Below are 15,549 nucleotides of genomic sequence, written 5' to 3'. Positions count from 1 at the left end.
CTGGACGCTGGGGGTGGTGTACAGAACAGACAAGGCAAACACAGTGTCCTCATGGGCTGCCATTCAGCGGGGACGCGGGCGGGCAGAACCAAGCATCGCAGCTATAACCCTGCTACGCGGCACAGCCAGGGTGGCCAGGAGAGAGAGTGCGGGCGAATGGAAGGAGCGGAGGGGGCGGGATGTATTTAGGGGGAGGGAGCATCTCAGGCAGAGTGACAGCAAGTCAGATGCCCTGAGGCAGAGCGAGGTGGAGGGAGCAGGAGGGAGAGGGGGTGGGCGGGACACAGATCACCTGGGGCCTTGAACTGCAGGGGAACAGGTGACCACGGGAGCCTTTGTGCCGCGGGATTCTGTATCGTCCAGGTTTGCCTTTCCCCCTCCCGGGGCACCTGCTGGGCAGCAGCAGGTGGTGCCAAACATTTCTCCCACCGCCAAGGTGAGGACGCCTACTGACCCGCACCCACTCCAGCTAACACCGAGACGGTCTTTTTCGTTTGCATCGTCCCGGTGTGTGTGAACAGTACTAGATACCACGCTTTTCATACCTTCGTCTAGGGCACAGGGAGCAAGACAGAGCTACCCCAGTAAACTGAAGACTCGGCTTCTGAGCAAACAATAAAAATGCTTATATATCACCCTTTCTGTGCCAGGCACCCGTTTCACACACTGTCCACATGTTGACCTGTCTAATCTTCATAACAACCTCATGCGAAAAGCACTAATATGTCCATGGAAATACTAGAAACGGAGGCAAAGAGCAGCGGAGCCACTCACCGGAGGTCACGCAACGAAAGGCACAGCACGGGTGTGAGAGCCGTCAGCCTGGCTCCTGACTTGGCCGCGAATGCTGTGATGTACCAGTACCGCCTGTCCCACCCACCCGGGGGTCAGCCTGCCTGTGAGGGACTCCCTGCACGCAGCCCCCACGCGGACGGGCCTGGGTGGCCAGCGGGCCTGGCGTTCGCATCGCCCACCCTGACAACCGCCTCAGCCCTCGGTGTCTCCCAAGGCTCCCCGCCCTGCTCTGCGCCTCACTCTGTGCCACCACCGGCAAAGGGAACCGATGGGAGCGGGAAGATGGAGATGAGCGTACCGACGGGCACCCCGGCGAAGCTCCCTGGCTGCCCTGGCACAGCCGACACCCGCCACGCGCCCACGCCTGTCCATCCCAGCGGTGCCTTCCTGGAAAGCCGTCGCTCGGCCCGCCCGAGGTGCTGGTCCGTCTCCCACCTGGCTTCACTGTCGCCTCCTCCGGAAAGTCGGCCCACATGCCATCCAGGGCTCCGTCCTCCCTCTCTGGCCTCCCTCCACATTCTGTTCGCAAGTCATGGCGGGTGCTGATACCCTGAAGAGTAACTGTGTTTTGTCTCTGCATCAAGAAATCAAACATCGATTCCTTGTTGCACGTGCTGGACGCTGTGGACAAGAAGGCATGACCGCCGTCATCAATCATGTGAGTATCATGGGGACAGCCAGACAAAAGGCGTGATCACTCCGCTGCACGGTAAGCACCCTGCTCTGGAGGCGCACACAGAGTCAGACAATAGAGAAGGACCGCCCCGGACACAACGGGGGCCACGGACGGGTTCCAGGCGAGGATGGGGCTGTCTCGCTTCCTCGACGGGACCCACTTGAAGGCAAGGGCTGCGTTCTACGACGCTGACCAAATGCTCCAGAAAACGTTAAAACTCAGATTCAGGTTCTTGAGGAAAACCCAGTGGCTCTCAGGTTCCCCGGGGGGTGGGGGGGGGGGCATTACACACCCATCACAGCAGCTCAAGCACAGCCATGGCCACTGGGCTACCTGGGGAGGGACCAGCCCCACCAGGAAGGCGGAGTCTCCCCGTCTTAGCGACGCCGAGTGCACAGCCCGCCCTTCCTTCCTAAACCACTTTTTGGGGTTGTTCTGTTTAAAGTCGGGAGGAAAAAATAAACTCCTCCATATTCACAAATTTAAATCTGAAATGATTTCCTCAAGTCTTGGGTTTCTAAAATAGGTCAATCCTTCACGCATTTAGAGAAGACATCGACGTGTGAAGCTCCTGACAGACATTGCGAGCAAATTGCCTGCGACTCTGATTCTTGCTTCTGGTAAAATGGAGATTAAAAAAAAAAAAAAATTACAGAACCTTCATCTTTTTGTCAGAAATAAAAAGGTGTCCCTAGGCTTTTCAATTCACATTTAAAAAATGCGTTTTCATAAATAACCTTTTCACAATCTGTACTCTGTTTTAATTTGTCACCATGGAAAACAAGGTAATTGAAGCAGTTTAGAGATTAGTTAACTGTCAAAAAAAAAGAAGCAGCAGTCACTGCACTGGGAGGTTCCGCCGTCGCTACAACCTCCTCAGCGCTAAATCCCCAAACTATTCGGGTAATTAAAACTTCAGGGGAGCTCTCCGAAGAATGGGAGTATCACTTCACAGAATCTTTCCACGGAATCTAGGTTAAAGAATTGAGCGCCAACCTGTGAACCAAGAGGTCACAGTTCGATTCCTGGTCAGGGCACATGCCCCGTTTGAGGGTTTGATCCCCCATGTGGGGCGTGCAGGAGGCAGCCGATCAATGATTCTCTCTCATCATTGATGTTTCTCTCTCCCTCTTCCTCTCTGAAATCAATAATATATATATTTATATATATATATATATATATAGAACTGCATGTACATTTCAAATATATATACACACTTTAACACTCAATTTTCACTCCTCAACTGATTTGAAATAATGGGTGAAGCCAGACTAAGTTTGGAACAAAGAAAATTTGTCCAATGCGCCACAGAACTTTTTTTTATGGGGATACAGAAAAGATAAAGTTATGGTACAAAACGGGAAACAGTCGAGGAATTGAGGGTGCAGCCGAACAAGAGGATTTCCGATGTCTGCGATGCCACTGCTTCGCGTTAGCAGCAGTGCCTGGACCAGGACGGTCATCAGTTCAAAGACAGGCGTTGATAAGAAAATTATTCACACCTGCAGGTTATTTTAAATTGTAATAATAAACTGTGTTAGTAACACTGACTGTGTAATCACGCAAGTGCACATACGCTGTCTATGTGGCTTTCCCTAGCGACCTCCCGATACTCCCCGTCGTCGACATTCCAGAAGAGAGTATTCTTACGCCAGAGGAGGAGACGGTGGCCCCTGTCCTGCCATGTCACCAAGCAGGGGCCGCGTGTGGCAGCAGCAGCGGCTTCCTCAGGACAAGCCTCCTCTCTTGCAGCTTCGGGGCCACGTGGAGCACAGGGGGCAGGTTTCTGCTCCCGCTCCGAACGGCCTCTTCGATGCTTTAACCGGGACTCAGTTACTGGGCGGGAGTCGTCCTCCTCCGGCCACATCTGCATTGTCCAACCTGAGAGCGCGTGAGGGAGACAAGGTGGAGACGACAGACACCAGCCCCCCGGGAAGGATCCCCACACCTGCCTCTCGGTCACGGTCCTGCTGGTGGAGGAGCTGGCGGCCTGGTTACTATGGCAGGTGTGGTAAGAACAGGGGTGAACAGGATCCCGGCCAACCATAAGGCAGACAAGGTGGAGGCCACGCCCTCCCAGGGCCCTGCGGGTGGGTGAAGCTGCGGACAGGAGGTCAGCTGTGGAGTATAATCCACGAGCTTCCTGTGCGCACTTGCTGCTGAGTAGAAAGAGGTAAAAGCCACCCACCCATCCAGCCAGCCAGCCATCCTTCCAGGTGCCCCCTCAAGAAATAAATGAAAAGTGATCCATGGCTGTCCTCCCACAGGTCCCAGTCCAGGGAGGGGGGAGACCGGAATGACCCTGGGAATGCTGGCGGTCAGCTCCTCTGAGCTTCGAAGTCGCCAGTGTCGCCATGCAGGGAGGCGTCGGTGCAGACAGCAGCGTGAGCGGAGGTCCGGAAGCTGTTGGCAAACAGTGGTTCGCAGCATTTCCTTAAAATCCTTCGTCTTTGATGACAGTTGTCACTTCTCCACTCTCATTTCTGGTTTTAGTTATTTGAGTCCCCTCTCTTTTTTCTTGATGAGTCTGGTTAAAGGTGTGTCAATCTTGTTTATTTTTTCAAAGAACCAGCTCTTGATTTCAGTGGTTTTTTTTGTACGTTTTTTTTAAGACTCTATTTTGCTTGTTTCTGCTCTGGACTTTATTATTTCCTTCCTTCTACTCACTTTAGGTTTTCTTCGTTGTTCTTTTTCAGGTGTCAAGTTAGTGTGTGTTTTCAGTTTCCTTCTTGTGACTGATTTAAAATTTCATGGCATTATGGGCAGAGAAGATGCTTGATATGATTTCAACCCTCTTATATTTGCTGAGACCTGTTCTGTGTCCTAACGTGGTCTCTCCTAGAACATGCTCCATGTGCACTTGGAAAACACGTACATTCCGCTGCTTTGGGGTGAAACGCTCTGAAGATATCAATTGCATCCATCTGACCTAGTGTGTCACTTAAGGCCACTGTTTCCTTGTTGATTTTCTGTTTGGAAGAGCTTTCCATTCATGTCATGGGTGTTAAATTCCCCTCCTATGACTGTATCCCTGTCAGTCTCTCCCTTTATGTCCTGTGCTCACTGAAGTGTTATTTACAATAGCCAAGATTTGGAAGCAGCCCAAGTGCCCATCAGCAGATGAGTGGGTAAAAAAATTGTGGTACATTCACACAATGGAATACTACTTGGCCGGAAAGTAAAAAAAAAAAGAAGAAGAAAATTTACCCTTTGTGACAACAAGGATGGTCCCGGGGAGTATTATGTTAAGTGAAGTCAGCCAGTCAAAGGAAGACCAATACCACACGATCTCACTCCTATGTGAACTCTAATGAACAAAACAGACTGAGAAACGAGACAGAAACAGACTCTCGGAGAGAGAACAGACGGGCAGAGGGGAGCGGGGTTGCAGGGCTGGGTGGAAAGGCGAAGGGCTTAAGGAAAAGTGCTCACAGGCACGGACAGCAGAACGGCCATTCCCAGAGGCAAAGGGAGGTGAGAGGAGGCGGAAGGGCAAAGGGGGCATAAACAGTGATGGAAGGAGGCAGGACTTGGGGTGGTGAACACAACATACAATGTATAGATGACGTGTCACAGAACTGTACGCCTGAACCCTATGTAATTGTATTAACCAACGCCACCCCAATACATCCAATTAAAAGAAAATAAAGAGCAAAACATGAATACCAACTGGGTCCCGCACTTCAGCCCTGTCACTGCCTCCCTCTCTCTGACGACAGTCACACCCTTGTCCTTTAATCCTTCCGATTACTGATGTGGAACATCTGTCCACTACTAATGCTCTTCCTTTACGGTAAACTGGGAAGTGACAGCAAGGATCCGAGGGGTTTGTATTCTCGTAAAAGAATTCCTCTCCCCACCCCCCAGCCAGTTTTCAGGGTTACATTTTCCTCCTCGCATGTTCAGTAAGTCTAGGGACCCGATCAAAGAATTACTGGATGGGGAATGAGAAAAACTGATGTGCCTGAATCTAAAAAACGGTGAATTTCTGTTTTTTCCCCTGAGAAGGTTGTCGGCTAAGAATCCATATTGGGCAGCAGAGCGTACGAGGAAGCCCTGCGGTGTGGAGACGGCCCGGCACGCGCAGGCAGTGGCTGTTAAATGACTGGATTACGAAGAGGGGCCCGAGGTGGAGTGTGAGAGGGTGTTACGTGAACACCCTACAGAAGCGTGGCGACATGCGCCTTGAGCTTCGTCGTGAACTCCAGACCCACCACCCAGAGTCATCGTCAGCAGCTCGGACTCAGCTGGTGGGTGAGCGAGGCTCTTTCTCCTCCCGCTTCTGTGCCTCCAGCACCAAGTGCTTGTCCGGCTCTCAGTACGCACGGCTAACACACCAGGGGGACAGCCAGGAAGGGACCGAGGTGAGAGAGGGTCCCTGGCTGGGGTAGGTGCGTCGGGTCAACCCCATCGTCAGAGCTGCTGTGATGCCGTCACTTACGTAATCGCCGTAGGCCTCCTGCGTTGGGGGTGGCGGTGGAGGTCTGTAGCCGGTTGGGGGGACTCCTCTTGCTCTGGGGGTGAGAAGGCCTCGTCCCCGACTCACAAGCCCTCGGGTGGAAAGGACTCCCCTGGACGCCGACGCCCCTCGTGGGGCCACAACGCCAACGGGCCGGGCGGTGACGCCTCCCCTGCCCCTGCAAGCAAGAGGGACAGGTTAGCAGCGTCTGTCAGGTTCTCTGACGTCCCACCGTCCCACCGACACCTCAGAGGAATCCACGGTCCCGTAAAAGAAAGGAGGGGCCGATCTGCGAAGGAGCAAGAAAAGCAAGAGAAGCAGCGAGTGTCCACCAGAAAGAAGCCCGCTGGGCAGCTGGCCCCGCGCCGGGAAACCGGGAGCATCAGAGACACCCACGATTTCGCTGAGACCCTAACCCTGCCCTCATCAATACATCAAGTATTTTTTAAAGACACACACAACAGCACTTACTGAGGCAACAAAAGAGGTGAAATGAAATGCTTTGGCACACAGCTAAGAAAATGTGCACAGAAACCATGTTAAAAAAAATACAAGACTCTGAGGAGGGAAATGAAAGAGAAACAAACAGTCCAAGTTCATGGTTTTACGAGTCAATAGGGCTAAGTTGCCAATTCTTCCCGACTTGATGTATGGACTCAGTGCGATCCCCATCCAAATCCCAGCAAGCTATTTTGTAGCTGGACCAACATATTCTAAAGTACACAAGGAAAGAAAAAAACAAAAACAAGAGACAATACAGTGCTCCAGAAGAAAACTGTTGGAGGACTCAATGCCTGACTGCAAGACTCACTTAAAAGCTACCGTAACCCAGAGAGTGAGGACTGAAGACAGGACTAGACACACAGATCGATGGGCGAAAGCACAGAGCCCAGAAATCGATCCACAGAAAGAGCCCAGAGATCACTGACAAAGAAGCAAAGACAGATGAACAATTTTTACCAATGCCAATCACTCCGGACTGCACTGGAAGACACTGTAATTTCTAGCGTGCCTCGTTCATCCTTTTACCTCTGGTACACGTCTAGAAAAGTCTTCAATGTGATCAGAAGAAAAACGCAGTTTCCATTTGCAGTGCATCTAACCCACTGGTGGTATTTCAGCTGATCTGTGTATATTCCAGCCAAGGAAGGCACCTGCTTCCTTATCCAATACCCCTCCATGGCCATCCACGGTACTATAAGGGCCATGAAACAGTCACTATGTCTTTTGAATATATAAACGCGTGTCTTTCATCAAGTTGAAAGACATGCATTTATATATTCGAGAAGTTCACAATTCCTCCCCATCATCATGGACACTGTTAGATCGTGGGCCTGTGGGGTGTACGGAGTCACACCGAGGTGCCTGCTACAGAATTTCAGACAGGTCGTGTGAGAGGTGTAGCTCCAGACACTTATCTGTCAAAGATGATCTGAAGATTCATTTTCAAGGGAACGTCGATGGGAATGGAGTCAAGCAGCAGTGAGAGTACGGCTTTAAATGATACCTCGGGGAGAGGAAGGCGTGATGCCCAGTGACATGCTAACACACAAGCCCTGTGATATGGCGAAGTACTCACTGAACGCTAAATCGAGGCTCAGGGCAGAGCTGCACTGCGGGGCTGGGAACAGAAAAAGGCCTGTTGGCTGAGATTACAGTGATAATCTGTGGGAGTTTTGTTTTTGTTTTTTTCTTGAAAAGTTTGTTCAAACTGACAGAATCAGGGTGCGGCGCTGTTCTCAACGAGGACACGGAAGAGCAGAAAGGTAACACAACTGAGCAGAGGGCTTCTTACGCGGATGGACGGACGGATGTGGTTGTAATGGTTCCTTCTGTTTACAGTGTTTTCAGCAGAGTGACCAGGGTTTCTGGCTTTGAACCTCAAATATAAAAATAGCCCAGAGAGGTTTCTGTAGGGAACAGCTATTTTGGAGGGAACAGGGCTTTAATCGGCCGATGACAATAAGTATGGATTAATCAGAAATGAATTATTTAGCTTGTCAGTTAGTAGCAGGTTTTAAGATATGACAAAAAGGCACATGCTCTGGGTTCCAACATGCCCAGATCTACTCTGTCACGTCACTGCTTCGCCTTGGTTTTCCCATCTGTAAAGTGGGTTTCATAACATGAGCTCTCGCAGGACGGATGCGAGGTTCACCCACAGGACACATAGAGTGCCGAGAGCAGGCGCCGGTGAGCGGTGATGATCACGCAGACTCCTCCGTGGCTCTGTCCTGATGCCACTGTCTGCTGCTTCCTGGAGGAGGAGGAGGGCGCTGCGGGAAGGTACCACTCCACCCAGTCCTCACGTCACAGATGTAGCAACAGTGCACTGATACACATTGTGTACATTAGCGACAGTAACAGTGTGGCAGAGTGAGAGTGAACCTACTGCACTGTTTGGCTTTTATTCCTAAATTCTACGAGCAGCAGGAAAATAGGGTAAAGCCATAGATTTGGCGGCAGCAGCCGGGACGTGCAGGCAGCGCCAGCATGTTAACCAGTGACCATGGGAAACGCAGGTGCGGCCTGGGCCGCAGGAAGGGGAGACCCCCAGGTGTCTGCGGGATCGGGCCTCAGGGCCTTCGCCTCAAATCTGTGTCCCAGTGAGATCCACGTGCCCAGGGATCCATGTGAGGCCCGCGCCTGGTGCAGGAATGGCCTGTGGGGTCATTCACTTCCGCTGCGGAACCCCTCATGCATTTGACAACTTTTCCTCCTCCCTGGGAGCGCGCTTCCGAGAGGACAGCTTCATCATTCGGTGGCTCCCTTCCTGCCGGAGGCTGGCGGGAAGGAGGGCGAGACACGGAAAAGGCGGGCGCAGCCGTAGCTCCCACCCCTCAGCAGGCAACACTGTCAGGGCCGATGGAGACCGAGACTTCCCAACAGGTGCCCTGGCCCTCGCCGGTGGGGCTCAGGGAATGAGCGTCGGCCTGTAGACTGAAGGGTCCCGGGTTCCATTCCGGTCAAGGGCACACACCTGGGTTGTGAGCTCGATCCCTAGTGGGGGACGTGTAGGCTGGCAGCTCCCCCCCCACCCCGGCCCCGGGCACCTGTGGAGATCAGTGGGGCTCCAGGGCAGGCTCCTCGGGGGTTCCCGTGCATCCGCACCCCCGGGACCTTGTCTCCAAGCAGAGACTCCCTCAGCAGACCGGGGGGCTGGGGGGGTTTGGGGGGCCTCTTTCCAACCACCTCTCATGTGCTGTGCTGCTGCTGCGGCTGCTGGTTTGGACCCGGAGGCTACTGACTGTTGTGAAACCTGCTGGTTCTCTCACGTCTTTATTGTGATCCGTCCAATCTTCTATGTAATTTTTTAAAAATGACTGAGCCACACTGTGCAGAGTATGAAAGAGAGCCAAGGCGTCCTGGCTGGTGTGGCTCAGTGGATAGAGCATCGGCCTGCGGACTGAAGGGTCCGGGTTCGATCCCGGTCAGGGCACATGCCGGGTTGCAGGCTCGACCCCCCAGTGTGGGCCGTGCAGGAGTCAGCCAGTGATTCTCTCTCATCATCGATGCTTCTATCTCTCCCTCTCCCTTCCTCTCACAAATCAATAAAAATATATTTTTTAAAAAGAGAGAGAGAGCGCGATCCAAGGCAATTTGCTCTGTCTCCAATAAGTTACACAGGGTGATTAGCGACACTGTGGGCAACAGAAGACAGCGTGTGAGGAAGCCAAGCTCTTCGACAGCACGGGAAGCGGTCCACCCTCTTTCCTCCAGGCTGTACCTGCCCCAAACAGAGAGCTGGCTCCTCACTCTGAGGCCTGTCGCTGTCTTCTAATGCGGGTGGTCCGCACCTTTTCCCTTTTCTTTATTCAAAAACAAAAGTAGGAAAAATCTTTATCGCTTCCAATCAGGGCTCCGGGACTCCCGGCACGCGTCATCTCCCTCTCATAACAGCGACATCGATGATAAGGGAGCCGAGGGAGGCGTGGGGTTCGTTTAAGGTCCGATAGCGAGGGGCTGACCCAGCATCAGCGAGAAAAATTCAACTGTGAGTGTGGGGTCCTTTCGAGTGATCGGAAAAGGAATCAGTCCGGTTTGGACTGGGATTGGACATTTAAAAAATGAATCTAGTTTCATCTTAAAAGATCTTTAAGACGGTGAATTCCAACTGGAAGGGTGGTACAACCAGGTCCGGAAGGACAGGAGATGTGATGACAGGACACAGTGACCCGGGGGAGAGCGGCCTGACCATGAGTAACGGACACCTTAGGGCGGCTGCAGGCACCGTATTCTGACGACGGAAAGAGCCAGCAGCGAGTGACGGCCTACCTGCCTGTCGTCGGGGTCGGGACGCCTCTGGTGCGCGAGGCGGACTTCCCTCGGGCGGTGGGGGCGTCCGCGCTTTCCGAGCCGCCGTTCAGGTATGTCAGCTCCTGCAGCTGCGCCTGGCGGATCTCATCGTTGTAGTCCTGGGGAGACAGGCAGCGTCACCGCCGCGAAGACACCGGAGTGGTCAGAACATGGAGCAAAGGGGCTTTAAAAGATGTTTTTATTGATGTCAGAGAGGAGGGAGAGCGAGAGAGAAACATCAGTGATGAGACAGAGTCATGGACCGGCTGCCTCCTGCACACCCCACACTGGGGATCGAGCCTGCAACCCGGGCCTGTGCCCTGACCGGGAATCGAATTGTGTGACCTCCTGGTTCATAGGTGGAAGCTCAACCACTGAGCCACACTGGCCGGGCAGCACACAATTTTTTTTAACAGAGGAAAGGGTTAGGAAAATAGTTGACCTCATAAAACAAGCTTTGAGTTTGTTAAAATGAAAATGTATCAGTACGTTTTAAAAAGTGAAAAAACACAGCATTGTTCCCCAAGGTGAAATTTCCTACCATCAGCCATAACTCTTCCCCCTCAGGCATGAATTCCAGGCGAAACATTTATAATGAAGTTAAATCGCACGTGACAGATACATGGGCAAGGCCACTCACAACTCAATTCCACCGGCCGCCGCCGAGCACCTGTGAGGCGCCGAGCAGCAGACGCAGGCGGGGCCGGCCGGGACCTGCACGCTCTTCCCTACATTTCCATTTGGATGTTGCACACGGAGCAAAAATGCAACGTTTCCAAAACCCAGCACATCATCTGGTACTGGGAAACCTGCCCTTCCGTGTCCTATATTCCTGTCCCCACGGCCACCTGAGGGGCTCTGGGAGTCACCCCTGACTCCTCCTCTTTCCTAACTCCCCGGCTCCATCAACCACCGGCAAGAACCATGTGTAACCAGCAGAGAAAAGTGTGACTTAGTTCACAATGAAAGGGAAGTTCAGATGTGCGTGACCGGACAGGAGCGGCAGCTCACTCAGCTGGAGGAGGAAGGGGGTTTCTGCAGGCATCACCCAAGGGTGAGTGTGAACTAATTGCTGGAGAGGGGGCACCGCCGTGTTCCCGACGGGGTGGGGGGGGCGTGTTTTAAGACCAACGGACGGGCATGTTGCGCTCACTGCAAGCGGCAGGGGAGCTGAGGAGCAGGGCCCGGGTCAGTGTGCGTACGGACGCTTTCTCTGACGTGTCTGCGGCCCTGGGACCCCAGGAGACTCACCGGGACGCAGCAGTAGCTCGACCTCTCACAGCCCACCTATAAATACGTTTCCTGCCAGGTGACTGAAAGCGTGTGAGGATCAGTAAGTTATTTGTAAAGCACACTCTAAATAAAACGTGCCGCACGAACGCTGAACGCTTGCCCCGCTGCAAGTGTGAGGCGGCGTGAATCGTTCAGGTTAAAAATAGATCCCGGGAAGAAGCGGACGGGGCCCTGTTCCCACACACGGAGGGCACGGGGTCTGTGTCCGCGAGCCATGCACTCCCCGGGCGATTCCAGGGTCACAGAAGGGCGAGGACTCGAGTCCCCCCACTGGGACCAGGGACTGTGCCCCTCCACTTCCTCACTCGTGTGACCTCAGCAGCCTGATGTAATCTCTGAAGATCTGCGGTCCCACAAGGAAAGGAGGGATGATGACCAGTCATTAGTGGGGACAGGGCGAGGTCTCCTGGCCATGACGCAGGCGAGGGTCCGGGGTAGACAAAGGGCCCTGCAAGCACCAATGGCTGCTTCGTCACCAAGGACCTGAGTAAGGGAATGCCTGGCCGGTGTGGCTCAGTGGTTGAGCATCGACCTATGAACCAGGAGGTCCCGGTACGACTCCCGGTCAGGGCACAGGCCGGATTGCCTCCTGGATCCCCAGTGTGGGGCGTGCAGGAGGCAGCCCATCTGATCCATGACGCTCTCTCATCATGGAAGTTTCCCTCTCTCCCTCTCCCTTCCTCTCCGAAATCAATAACAATATCTATTTAAAAAGAAAAGCAAAACCCGTGAAGGAAGAAGTTGAGCTGCACTGACGGGGATGAGGAACTTCTTGATCTCCTCCAGGGCGTGGCCCATGCGGGCGTAGGCCTCGGCGGGCGGGGCGAACACCTCGATGAGGACGTGCAGGTCGTCGTGGAGGTGGAAGTACTTGGCCTCCCCGCTTTTCCTCAGCTCTTCCTCCTGCGGAAACACAAGGCTGGTGGGAGGATGTGTCGTCGGGAGGAGAGAGGGAGACGAGGAAATCTACCCAGAGCTCTTCGCACGTGGCTGTGCCGGAGGATCCGCCCCGAGCCAACGCCACCTGAGGAAGAGAGTTAAAGCATGAACGGGTCCTGCCATTCTGACCCCAGGCTTTCAGGAAAACGCCCAGGCTTCCAGCTGGCACTCAGTCTCAGCTCCTGTCTGGGGCCTGGGAGCCCCGCCCCTGCCCTCTGCCCCCCGCTGGGCTCCCCGCCTCCTCGGGCCCCTCCAGGCTCCGCACAGACCGCCTTCGTGGTCCTCGCACCTGCTACGCGGCCCAGCTCGCTCCTGCACTGGTCAGGCTGTGGGCCCGCGGTGCCGTGATCAAGTCCTGACCAACCTCCAAAATGCCTACGCACCTTCCTGTCCCTCGGCCCTTGCCTAACCCCTCTCGCTGCAGCGATTGCATGGAGCGCAAACCCCACGGTCCCTCTTGGTGCTGCAACCTTCTTACTCAGAAAAGGGCTCGGCACAGAGCAGATGCCCAACAGATACTCACTGAGTGCGTGACTAGTTATCTATTCATGTCTATGGCCACTGGCTGATGCAGGCGTCATTCAAAAAGCGTTTCCACATGCCAGGCACTATACCCTCCCTGAGGACACAGCGGTGAACAAGACAAATGGTGGGCTTTGTTAGACAATTGTACATAATCGTGATACACATCTTCTAATTTGTTGGTGGTTGTTTACACAATGAAATTAGGGGGAAATTAGGAGGAAAAAACCAGATAATTAAGGGACCAGTGATTTTGCTACATCATCTTTATCTTTTTTTCTTAAGATTTTTTTTAATTGATTTTAGAGAAGGACGAAGGGAGAGGGAGAGGGAGAGAGAGAAACATCGATGTGAGAGTAACACATCACTGGCTGCCTCCTGCACGGCCCCCCCTACTGGGGATCAAGCCCACAACCTGGGCCGGGAATCAAACAGGCAACCTCTCCTGCCTCCAGGACAGATGAGTCTGGGAAACAAAGCATCAATCAGGACAGGAATGTTAGTGAGTGGGTCCTTACGCTGACCTGGCCGTGAAGGGGAGTTATTTCACACACCTACTGAGAATTCACCTAAACAGGCCGGGGCCTGGGTGCTCTCTACTGTTACACGGCGTCCCATGGGCATCTGATGCACCGCCATGCTTTCATCAAGTAAGAGAATGACCCTCCCTGAGCAAGCAGGCCGTACACTCGGATGCTCTGAGTCGCAGTTCCCTTACATTTAAAAACAAAACTATCTCCCATCATGTGTCCGAGGATGACATGGAGGAACGCCTGGTGTCTGAGCCGCAGTAACTGCTCAGTAAACTAACGGTGGCGATTTTCATATGAAAGCTGTTATTTAGACGGACTCGCGGGCGAGGCGGCTGGACTTTGTCTAAGTGACTTTCCTGTCTGACAAACCATTGTTCAACCCTTCACGGTAAGTGCTCACTAAACACAGATCTGGTTCTTAGTAACATCAGCCTTTCAGCGACGACAGAGCGACACAGTGACGGGGGAGAACAACGTGCGAGGCAGCACATGTGCAGTGGGAACATGTTTTTCAGAACTTGTATATTTCAGAAAGTGATTAGTGAAAATCACAGTAGTTGTGGCTTACTGAAAAAGGAAGCACGCCACCTGTCAGAATGGCTACCACCCATACATCAACCAGCAACAGTGCCGGTGAGGATGTGGAGGAAAGGGAACTCCGTGCACCGCTGGCGGGATGCCACTGGTGCGGCCACTGCGGGAGGCCGTATGGAGTTTCCTCAGAAGTTAAGGATGGAACTGGCTCTTGACCCAGCGATTCTGGGGATTTATCCAAAGAGACCCAAAAGAATAATTCAAAAGAATAGATGCGCCCCTATGTTCATGGCAATGTTATTTACAATATCCAAAATTTGGAAGTGCCCGTCAGCAGATGAGTGGATAGAAGAGCTGTGGTACATTCACACAATGGAATACTACGAGGCCATAAAAAAGGAGGAAATCTTACCTTTTGCAACAGCATGGATGGGCCTGGAGAGGGTTGTGCTAAGGGAAATAAGCCAGTCAGAGAAAGACAAGGACCACATGATCTCACTTACATGTGGAAGCTGATGAACAAAATAAACTGACCAACAAAATAGAAACAGACTCATGGACAAAGAGAGCAGAGACACTGCTATCACGGGGGAGGGGGACAGGGCTGGGTGGAAACGGTGAAGGGATAGGCAAAACAAAAAGGAAAAGACAAAAACACTCACAGACACAGTGTGGTGATTACCAGAGGGAAAGGGGGCGGGAGGAAAGGGTCCAGGTAAATGTGATGGAAGGAGACTTGACTTGGGGTGGCGAACACACAACACAATACGCAGATGACGGGTTGTAGAACTGGACCCCTGAAACCTAAATAATTTTATTGACCAACGTCACTCCAATAAATTCAATGAAAGAAGTAAATCAATCCTGAAATTCTAAAAATAAAAAAGGAGGCAGTTAACATGAATACATCCAAGTAGAATAACTATGTGCAAGCAATTATTAAAACGTTTTAAACCAATAGTATTAACTTGACAAAATACAGAGGGTACCAAAGGAAGGGCAAATAGGCAAATAAAAATATCTGCTTTATAAAGTCAATGATACGGAACACAGGCCACGGACAAGACCCCGAGGAGCGTGTCCGAAGTGCACACAGCGATGGTGAGAGGACAGACAACTCCTCGCTCTCCGTGACAATGTCAGTATCCCCGTGCTTTCTGCAAGGTGACATACCGCGTCTAGAATCAAAACCATAGGGGCCGAGCCTCAACCTAGGAACCAGGAGGTCACAGTTCGATTCCCGGTCAGGGCTCATGCCCGGGTTGTGGGCTCGATCCCCAGTGTGGGGCGTGCAGGAGGCAGCCAATCAATGACTCTCTCTTATCAATGATGCATCTATCTCTCCCTCCCTCTGAAATTAATAAAAATACATTTTAATAAAACATAGGTACTACAATATTATAAGTGAATATAAAGGCCACAAATGCAAGTTTAAGACACTGAATTGGCCAGTGTAATTCAATTTTCCCAACAGCCTTGTAAACATCACCCTCTATAACATT

At 52.5% G+C, this 15,549-nt stretch overlaps 1 protein-coding gene across 1 annotated transcript in view; it reads right to left on the bottom strand.

Moving 5' to 3' along the window:
* Positions 1-5,714: 5,714 nt before the first annotated feature.
* KHDRBS3 (KH RNA binding domain containing, signal transduction associated 3) overlaps positions 5,715-15,549 on the bottom strand; it is a 61,218-nt gene continuing 51,383 nt past the window's right edge. The window contains exons 4-7 of the mRNA XM_023763901.1: positions 12,276-12,422; positions 10,206-10,345; positions 5,913-6,108; positions 5,715-5,783 (exon numbers count right to left, since the gene is read on the bottom strand). Of these exons, the coding sequence (XP_023619669.1) occupies positions 5,715-5,783; positions 5,913-6,108; positions 10,206-10,345; positions 12,276-12,422 (552 nt within the window). The remainder of the gene's footprint in view (positions 5,784-5,912; positions 6,109-10,205; positions 10,346-12,275; positions 12,423-15,549) is intronic.

The sequence above is a fragment of the Myotis lucifugus genome, unplaced genomic scaffold (assembly GCF_000147115.1).
Source record: "Myotis lucifugus unplaced genomic scaffold, Myoluc2.0 scaffold_307, whole genome shotgun sequence".
Lineage (NCBI taxonomy): Eukaryota > Metazoa > Chordata > Mammalia > Chiroptera > Vespertilionidae > Myotis > Myotis lucifugus.
The sequence above is the reverse complement of the archived record's forward strand: the minus strand, read 5'-3'. Positions and strand labels throughout refer to the sequence as shown.